This window comes from Sminthopsis crassicaudata, chromosome 4, assembly GCF_048593235.1.
Source record: "Sminthopsis crassicaudata isolate SCR6 chromosome 4, ASM4859323v1, whole genome shotgun sequence".
NCBI classification, from domain to species: domain Eukaryota; kingdom Metazoa; phylum Chordata; class Mammalia; order Dasyuromorphia; family Dasyuridae; genus Sminthopsis; species Sminthopsis crassicaudata.
In genome coordinates, this window is record NC_133620.1 from 349,371,293 (window position 1) to 349,381,602 (window position 10,310).

The 10,310-nt window shown below is 47.6% G+C and overlaps 1 protein-coding gene across 1 annotated transcript; it reads right to left on the reverse strand.

Annotated features, from left to right (window-relative positions):
* Positions 1–7,112: 7,112 nt before the first annotated feature.
* On the reverse strand, positions 7,113–9,875 carry EPOP (elongin BC and polycomb repressive complex 2 associated protein). The gene has a single exon (XM_074261336.1). It carries the CDS (start codon positions 9,378–9,380, stop codon positions 8,142–8,144), a length of 1,239 nt encoding a protein of 412 aa, XP_074117437.1. The 5' UTR covers positions 9,381–9,875; the 3' UTR covers positions 7,113–8,141.
* Positions 9,876–10,310: the final 435 nt, after the last annotated feature.

Here is a 10,310-nt window from a genome sequence, read left to right on the forward strand (position 1 = left end):
CCTTAGACATTTATTAGTTGTGTTACCCTGGGCAAATCACTTAACCCTCTTTGCCTCAGTTTCTTCATCTATAAAGGAGGGATAAAAACAGCAATTACCTCCCCAAGATTGTTTGAGGATCATATGAAATAGTTGTAAAACATTTTTTAAAATCTGAAACTGTTTATATAAATGCTAGTTGCTATTGTTGTTGTTATATAGTGCTTAAGATTTGCAAAGCACTTCGCAAAAATTGTCTCATTTGAGTCTCACAGTCCTGTCATGTAAGTGCTATTATCGCCTCAATTTTACTGAAGAGGCAAGTGAAGCTAAAAGACATTGAGTGATTGCCCAGTCACAGAACTAAGGTCTGAAGCAAGAGTTAAATGCTGCTCTGCAGACTCTAAGTCAGCATTTTATTCATTAATCCATCTGACACCACCTGGACCAGAAAGCCGATGGATTTTCAGAACTGGTCATTAGGCTCTGCCCTATTCTGAGCTGGCCACAGCAAGTGAGTCCCTCAGAAGGTGGCTACTTTTTCTCAAGGGGTGGGGATGGGAAGCAGCTGTCCCTAGCGACTGGCTGCCCTCTAGTGGGGGTGGGAGGAACATCCCTCTCTCTGCCTGGTACTCAAACTCAGCTTTCCTTCCTCCCTAATTTAATCCATTCATAAGGGTTCCCTTCTCTATTTCTGACCCTTTCACCCACTGTTGGAGAAACCCCTCAGGTACTCTGAGCAACAGCAAAGACTTCTGGAAGAGTCCGGGTACTCTTCAAATCTCTCCCTTTCTTGTTAATGCTGAAGAATTATTGGAATTCTTACCTCTTCCGGACCTGTCTGGATGCTGAACTAGATTTCACCTTCATGTAAAAAGTACACATGTAAACACACACACACACACACACACACACACACACAAGAATGGACACACACCCAATTACTTGTTCCCCGAGACAATTCCATCTGCAAATACACACACAGCTATACATGGATGTAGATACACATACTCACAAGCACAACAGTTTACAAACTGAGACGTATACAGACACACAATTCCTCTCTGGAGGCACCTCACTCTCTTAAATCTACTTACTGGCTCTCCTCCCCACCCCCTAAAACACTGAAATACATTTGAATACCAAAGAATGTTTGTCCTCTTCCCTCAAAACTGGGGCCCTGCACTTCTCAGGACTCTGAGGATGTAGAGCCCTCGATAATGGAAACAAGAAATATTCCTAAATCCCAGTGCAATCTCAGAGTTTCATCCTCCTTCCTACTCCTTATATTCCCTTATGGAATTACAAGGGGACTATCTCCCCAAAGATTTCCACTTTATCTCATAGAGTGGGAGACTGGAGAGGAGGAGGAGGAGGTTTTCCCTCCTGTTTCCATGACAACTCATTTCGGTAATGCTTTATTATGCCTGTTGCTGACTACTGACTAGGAGGAGAAACACACCAAGCCTCTGAGCTCCTCCAACTGTAAACCATCCATCCCTTTTCCAGTATGCCATCTCTTTTGCGCAGAGAAAGAAATTAAGGCACAAACTAAGAAAAAGGAAAGAAGGCAAAGCAGTGTATAAAAAGTCAGAGAGAGAGCAGAACCAAGGAAGAAGGGAAAACAGAGAAGGTGAAACTGAGGGAGAGAAGAGTTGGGGACAGAGATAAGAAATAAACCAGGATAAGAATGAAGAGAGCATTAGAGGCAAGAGGAGATAATAGAAAGACAAAGAAATAAGAATGAGGAACAGATTTTTAAAAAGATGGACTAAGAGACAAGCAGAAATGATGGAAAACCAAGGGACAGAGGGAAAGGGAGTAAAAAGGACAGTGAGAGGGGAGACTAAGGGACAGATAAAAGAGGATACTAAAAGAAAGAGGGAGGAAAGAGACTGGAATAGAGAAAGGATAGAGAAAGAGACAGAGAAACAGAAAAAAACAGGGCTATAAGGAAAAGAAAGAGATTACAGTCCAGAAAAAGAAAAGATTGAGAGACCAAAGAAAGGATAAATTGCATGACAAAATTGGGAAAAGGACTGAGGGTCAGAGAAAGAACTGGGGTTGAAAATATGAGAGGAGAAAGATTTGAACAGAGAAAGAAAGAAAACTGAGGAAGAGAAGAACAGAGCGATCGAAGGGTAGAAGAGGTTGAGAGACAGAAATAGGGACTGAGAGACAAAGAAAGAAAACTGAGGGGAGGAGGGAAAAATAGGTCTAGAAAGAAGAGAGTGATTAAGGGGAAGGAAAAAGGAAAAAAGACAGGATAAAAATCAAGAAGGAAATCAAAGGACAGAAGGAAAGAGAGACTGAAAGCAAAAACTGAAGAACAGATAAAAGGAGAAACTAAGGAAAGAGTCTAGGCCAGAATGAGGAGAGAAATTAAGAGCCAGAGAAAAGAGAAGAGTAAGGAACAGAAGAGAAGGGAAAATTTATGATAGAAAGAAGAAAGAGTGAAGGACAGAGAAAGTAATGGAACAGAGGAGAGTTGATTAAAGGACAGAGGAAAGGGGGGATTAGGGGCCAAAAAGAGGGGATCCTAAGGGATAAATACAAAGAAAGACTGAGTAGGAGATGAAAAAAAAAAAAAGACTGAGCCAGAGAAAGAGGAAAGACTGAGGGCCAGAAAGAACAATAAATAGAGGGGAGAGAAAACTGAGATATGGAAAGAAGATACTGAAGGGGGAAAGGAAAGGAAAAGAACAGAATGGAAAAGAAGGCTGAAGAACAAAAGGGAAAGGAGATTTGGAATCAGAGAGAAGGAAGATTAAGGTAAAGATACAAAGAGTAACTGACAACTGAGAAAAGAAAGAAGGTCAACAAAGGAGAGACTGAGGGGAAATGGGAGAGAAAAAAGAAAGAGAGGGGGTGAGAGAAGAAGGGAGAGAGGGAGGGAAAGATGAAGGGGGGAGGGAAAGGAAGAGAGATGAAAGAGAAACTGAGAGACAGAAGGAAAGGGGGATTGAGTGAAGAAAAGGAATAAATAAAAGGAAAAACTGAAATAGAAGAAAGAGACTGGAACCAAGAGTTGAGAAACTGGAGGCCAGAGAGAGAGGGACAGAGACAAGGGGAGATTGTATTGCAGAAAGAAGGGAAAACCATAAACAAGAGGAGAAGCAGACAGATGAGAGAGAATTAGGAACAGATTAGGACAGTAAGGGAAACCGAGTGGCATATGTGCCAGCCATCCACCCCTAAGCAGATGATTTCTACCTTAGTCTCTGATCCAACACACTGCATCAAATGAACACAGCATTCATCTGGATCCTAGCTGTGGAAATCAACCTTACAGGTGGGAGAAACCTCAAGAAATCATGGAATTCAACCTCCTGCCTCTAATTGGACACAGCCTTAGCAAACTTTGTGCTGCTGCCCACACATAAATGTCCACTTTAAATCACTGATGAGTTTACATGGTGCATCAGTTTGTATCCCAAATATACCGCCTGGAGTGAGATTGGAGAGAGGTGGGAGGGGGAATCTATTGACAAACACCTGCCCTTTTATTAACGGGAATTCTGGAGCTCATAGAGTAGTGATTCGCCATGGGAAGAAGAGGTAACTGAAGTACCTGCTTTATGTCTCAAGTTCGCAATTAGATTGTAAATTCCTAGAAGGTGAGGAGCAAGTTGCCTTGTGAATAGTGAACATTCGCTATTGTAAATATTGCTCCACTCAACGCTGTCCCAGCCAGAATCAGCATCTCTCAATCTGGCTCTGGCTCTGGCTCTAGCGAAAATCTGCCATCTAGTGGACAGCTGTAAGATTATACCAGAACTATAAGCCGAATTCTCAGTCTCATAGCAAACTACATTGCGCATTATGTTTTAAATAAAGATAAGGCACAATCCAATTTTGTCCATCATAATAATAAGACTTTGTACATTTCCGCTAGAGATCTTGTCTGGGATTTAATTGTGAAATAAGTAAAAAGAGACGAGAGACTCAGGCACTGAGGTGGGGGAAGGAGGCAGAGGGAGTGGTCCCTGGGGATGGGGGATTAAAGAAAAGAAGGGAACAGGAGGAGGGGGAAGGGAAGAGAAGCCAGGTGTTGGACCTGCTCTGACTGGAAAGATCTCTGGATATTCAGCAAGGGATATCTGGGTGGGAATGAAAGAGAAGAGAAGCAGGGTGGTCTGGGGTTTTTGTTTTGTTTCGTTTTGTTTTTAACTAAGAAGGAAAGAACAGCTCATCATCCCCAAGGTGTAGCAAGGTACCTGGACTGATAAAAATAGCTTCCTTCGCACTATGGAAAAACCCCCGAATACAAAAGAAAATGTGAAGAAATAAATATTTGTTGAATAAATGATATAATCCAAGAAGAATCATGGAGACCCATTTGTACAAATCAATGTTAATGTGAAAGAGAGAAGAGACAGAAAACAAATGCACAGAGAAAGCATTTAATAAGAGCTTTCTATAGCAGGCTCAGATATCAAGAAACAGGCAGATAGAGAAAGCCCCACTGAGGGAGACAAAGGAAAGGGGGTATGCATTTATTCAGTGCCTATTATGGACCAAGAGCTGTGCTGAGCATTTTACAACTCATCTCATTTGATTCTCACCAGAACCCTGGGAGATAGATGCTATTCTGCTCCTCATTTCATAGTTGAGGAAACTGAGACAAAACAGAAATTAAGTTGACTTGTTCAAGGTCACAAAGCTAATAAGGACCTGAGGCCAAATTTGAACTCATCTTGCTGATAATAATTAACATTTGTATGACACTATGTGCCAGGAGCATCTCACATGATCTATAAAACAACCCTGGAAGATGGGTATTATTATTACTGTTATTATTATTATTATCATCCCCAATTTACAGATAAAATAGCTGAGCTGAAGTAACTTGCAGAGGGTCATACAGCTAATAAGATTTGAACTCAGGTCTTCCAGAATACAAGACCAGCACTCTAGCCATTTCTCCACTTAGCTGACTAAGAGAAAGAGAGGGAAAGAATCATAAAGTATTAACTCATGATACACAGAAAACAGAGAAATGAAAAAAAGACAAAGTCAGACCAACACCCAAAGGTAGCACAAGGATTCATTTGTAGTAGCACTTCTTCATTTATTACACATGCAAACAGAAGTACTGTGTCATTAAGACCCAGATAGAAACACATATAAAGAACTTGTTGGGAAGCTTGGAATACCTCCTGTGGTGTGGGATTGTTTCACATAGTTATAAGTCTTTTCTTGCTAAGCCATTATGTTTGTGAGTCTTTGGGGTGGCCCTACTGTTGGAACTCAACTTTTAGGGGGAAAAGGCTACCACCTCATCCAAGGCCTTAAGCCCACATCCTAACAGAAAAGCATCTGATGTTCTCCACTCCCTCACTTGGCTGTTAGAACTGCTGGCTCCACTGTTTGAAATGGTTCCATCTTTCCTCCACATCCCTCCCCAAAGCATACACAGACACAGACACAGACACAGACACACACACACACACACACACACACACACACGCACACACACCTTTCCTATTTCCTAAAGGCCCATTAATGCATTCAGTGATTCTTTCCAAGTAGACTGAAAAGTATTTGTTATATTGTATTTAAACTGACATAGAGTTCTCTCCCCTCTTTTATTTCACCCACCTTTTTCCTCTAGAGAGCCCAGTAGCCCAATTAATGGAACTGACTCCCAGCTCCTCTGAGGAATGAGGGTTTAAAATGAGTATTTCTTTCTTTAATCCACCCTTCCCCCATCCCCATCCCCCATCTCCTGTTTCTTTTGGTGGACTGAGAGAGCTTTGTGACACAGGCCACATTACCAAGTGAAAGAAGGTTAGCCCCTCCATCCCTTCTACCATCCACCCCTCTTCACCTTCTTTCTCCTTCTCCCCTTTTCTTTTAAACAGAATTTCTCTTAACAATGATTCTTCACCTTTAGTTCCCAATTCCCCCTGCTTTTATCTCTACCAACTTACCTCTTCCCCCCACTCCCATTCTTGTCAATCACTTTTTTTCCCATTTTTCCTTCATTCCTCTTCCCTCTTTGTCACCAATCTTCCCCCCCCCCCATAGGTGGCCATTCCAAAAGAAAATCAGCAGCTGGCTGTTTCTCCTTTTTCTCTCCCCCACCCCATCTCTCCTCCCTCAAAACACAGCTGGTTAGGAGGTCACTAGGGTTCATAGGGCCAGATGTTGAAGGGAGAACTATGCCACTGCCCACCCCCAACAACTAAAAAGAAAAAGAGGAAAAGAGAACCACAGATTAAAAAACAAAAAAACGAAAACTTTTGTGATCCAAGGTAGTTTTCCAATTCTCCTTTTTCCCACCTGTAAGTGGAAGAGGGGGATTTTTCTACTGGAAAAATGAGTGAACTACTTTCAACTGCCCACCACCACCAAAGGGTCCAATTTGCAATTTTTTCTTTGGGGGAAAAAGTATGGTGCCCCTAATTTGATCTTTGGAGCAGGAGCAAAGTGAATCAGTGAACTCAGTCCAAAACTGAAGACTCAGAATTTTGGAACTGTGATGTAGGTCCCTCTGCCATGCTAAAATCCCAAACTGAACCAAGGTGGACACAAGTCCCTCTCACTTACTTTGGTGGGTTCTTCTTTGCCTCTAAGACCCCATTTTCTTCTCCCCATCCCCTAGCTGGTAGAATTCAGGGGGATTGGCGGCTCCATATGTGGGGGGAGGGAAGTAATAACTGAACAGGTCTGCTTATCTCTCCACTTTCCCTTTTCTGTGTAAATAGAGCCTCTGACCCCAAACCTAATCCCTGGGCTCCTCCCTCCTCTGATCCATCAAGAGATCTCTGACAACCAGCTAAATACCCCCAAGTACCCTTCCCTGTCTACTAGGCTGAGGAAGCAGGCAAAGGGGTCTTTTCTGTTTGCTTTAATGAGATCTCCCTTCACCCTCCAATCTTCACTGTTCCAAGCATTTGGAAACAATCAACCACTTATTCCCAATTTGCCCAGCAAAGGTCTCTCCCATTTTCTCCTTCAAGAGCTGCTTCAAGAGTACTCCCACCCCCAACTCCAATTCCAGGTTGGCCAGACCCACCTTCAAGGATCTTCATCACTTCCAACAGGCCCAGGACAGTTTTTACATCTAAACCCTTCCCCACCTCTCACCCAGCTCCAAGAATTGAAACTTGTGCATAGGAAGCTTGAAAGACAATTAGTTTGGTCTAGATTTTATTGATTTCTTCATCCATCCATTGCTTTCCCTGAGACAGCCTCTCACCCCCTCCTCAAAGTCTGCAGATTAGGAAGGGAAGGGGCTTTCCGCTCCCCTTCAGAAGCAGAGCCTAGCTCCACCCAGTTTGTTTTTCCAATCCTTTCCAATTCTTTTTGACACCCTCCTCTCCACACACACTCCAGAATTAGAGAGCGGGAGAAGAGAGACCTAGCATCCCAAGCAACCTCCCCCCTCCTACTTTGAGAAATCTCCCAAAGGAAGAGGGAAACAGTGATGATGGGAAAAAACAAAAAACAGATGTGGGAGGGGGCAGGGAGTGGTTGCTGGAAAGAAAAGGGGTCTCTCTGGTTGGGGTCACCAGTATTGCCGGGCTGAGGATTGGGGGAGGAGATGAAAAGGTGTAGGCCTCCCAATTCCCCAAACCGGCTGTTACAGAGTTTTGCTACTTTTGTCCAACGGGGGTTGGAGGAAGAGAAAAACCTGGGAAGGAGAGGGAGGGGAAAGGATGCCGGCAATTAAAGTGCCAGGATTCCCCTAATGGGAGGCGAATGGTTAGGGGATCGATCCCCCTTCCATCTCCTCTAACTACAGATTGCCTCTCCAGCCCCCACCCCATTCTGTTTTCTCACTGGAACAGAACAGTCTTCTTCATCCCCGGGGTCTCTCCTTTAAACAACTCCGAGTTGGTTTCCCGAGGCGGTCCCCTGCACCCCACCCCCTTACAAGCCAGAAAGAAGAGCCAGAGTGGGAGCTAAGCTCTTCGCCTGTTCCGGCTTCTTTTCCTCTCCCCCGAGGATGAGGCGCTGGAGAGGTGGAATAGGAAAGATAGCTGAGTACTTCACCTTGACTCCATCAGGCTCCCTGCCACACTGGGAGATCCCTAGCGAAGGGCAGGGTGGAGAAGCATGTCATATAGGGCTGGCTCTCTGCCCACCCTCTCCAGATGGACAAACCCTTGCAATTTCTTAGCTTTAAGGAAAGAATGTGGGGACCGCCTCCCTATTCAGAGCCTCTCCAGTGTGCGCCCCCAGAATTTGAGGCTGGGAGGTTCCGGGATGGCGGGTCCTCCTATCTGCCATCTCCACAGCGGGTGGGCTGGAGGCGGCCGGGAAGAGCCACAAAGCTTGAGCGAGGATGCGGGCCTCAGGTCCCCGTCTTCCCCCACCACCAGAGCTGGAGGACAGGGGAAGCTGGCTAGGAGGCTGAAGGAGCTTTTGGTAGGGAGCGACGCTTGAGGACGGCGAGCTTGGGCGCTACGCTGGGGAGCTACGGGCCGCCGGCGTTTTTTTACCGGTCCCCTGGCCTGGGTTTTCGCTGGGGACGAGGATGGACGGTCCGAAACTCTTCGCAAACTGGGCCCGTCCAGCACGAAGCCTTTCGCGTAACACCACAGTTTCGACTGGCGAATCAAGCGATCGAAATGTTCCCTCCGCGGATCGCCGGAGGGGTCCGGAGCTCCACGGGTCGCAGCAGTCCCGTTGCTAGGGTCCGAGGTTTCGGAGGGCACGGAGGGCGAAATGCCCTCAGGAGGGGCAGCTTTGACCTCGTCTTTGTGACTAAGAGGGAACTGCTGGGACTCCACTCTCGGGGCTTCCAGCTCCCGCTGGCCAATCTGGGGGTCAGAAGGCAGCTGAGGAGGAGGAAGCAGCAACTGAGGATTGGACGCCCGGGGCAGAATGGCGGTGGTGCCGGACGAGGTATAGAGCTGCGGGACCACGCTAGGGGTAGACTGGGCAGGAGAAGACTGGGGATCCCGAAGCGGGGAAAGAGCTGGAGGGCTGGCAGGAGCGGCCCTGAGAAAGCAGACACTGGGCCGTCCGCGATCTTCCTCCTCCTCGCTGCTGCAACTCGGCATCCGGGCGCCCAAGTCCTCGCCGTCTGAGAAGTCGCCTGCGCGGGTGGAATCCGAATCGCTAGAATAGCCAGCCGACGTGCCGGGCTTAGCCGGCAGCCACTTAAGGCTTTCCTGGGCCCGGCTGCTCCCGCAAAGTGGGCCCACGAGAACTGATGCCCGCGGCCCCAGCTCCCCCAAACGACTGTCCCCGCTCACTCCCTCCAGCCCGCGGACGAGGCCCAATTGGGGGGCCCGCAGCTTGGCGAGGGCGCAGAAGGCAAGGGCGCGCAGGCAAAGAGGAGAGAATTCTTGGGGGCCCCGGCGTGGTTTCCGGGGTGTGGGGGAGCACGGAGATGCCCGGGGGACGGCCTGGACGGCTGGCCGCGATGTGGGAAGTAGGGTCTCCATGGGGAGGCTGGGAAGGTCACCCACAGGAAGGGTCCTCTTCTGACTGGTCTGGTACCCGCACTTTCCAAAGGCCCCGCAGAAAAGGGGAACATTGCCTCCCTCGACGGGAGAGTTCTTCTTTGGGGCGTCCTCCGCTGACTCCCCAGCAATCTCGGAGACTCGTCTTCTTGCCCTTTCTTTCGTCTGCTCACGCGTTCGGCCGGGTCACCGGACTCCTGGGTCCTCCGCCAGTCCTGGCGTAGACAGCCACCCGGTCAGAGGAATGGGGCATGATGCAACGCCCCGGAAGGGGGAAGAAGGAAACCTTCCTCTAGCCGCCTTCACCCCAGCCCGGGTTGGAGCCCCCCTAGAGATGCCAGAAGCACAGAGGCTGGGGAAACAAAGCGACTGGAGAGTAAGGCGGGGAAGTTCCCAGGCTCCCCCGCACTCCCGGTCCTCGGTTCCCGGTGGCGGCACCTTCTGCTGGGCTCCTTTCTTCCCGGTCAGCTCCGGAGCACCGCGTTATAAAGAACTGCCCCCTGGCTCCCCCAATACCAGAGCTGGGGCTCCGACCCGGGAGCTGATTGGGTGGTCTGGAGCCGTGACGTCAGCTCAGTCTCTCTCTACCCCCGCCCCTTTCACCACCCACCCCTTCCCCATTTCACAGATAGATCTACACACACGTGGAAATCTCCTAGAGCTGGGGGGTTGGGGGGCACTGTGTGAATGTGAATCTCTGCGTGTGTTACGTGTAAATGTGTGTGTCCCTAGGAATTGACTTGGTGTGAAAGTATGGGAATGTGGCCAGCAGTGCGTTTGTGTGTGAGCCCTTGAAGTAAGCACTGCGTTTGTCTGAATCTGGATACTTTTAAATATATCGATAAGATCGGGTTTATGGGATAGACTGAGTAACAGTCTATGGTTTGTTTTTTGTTTTTTTTTTTCCCCCTC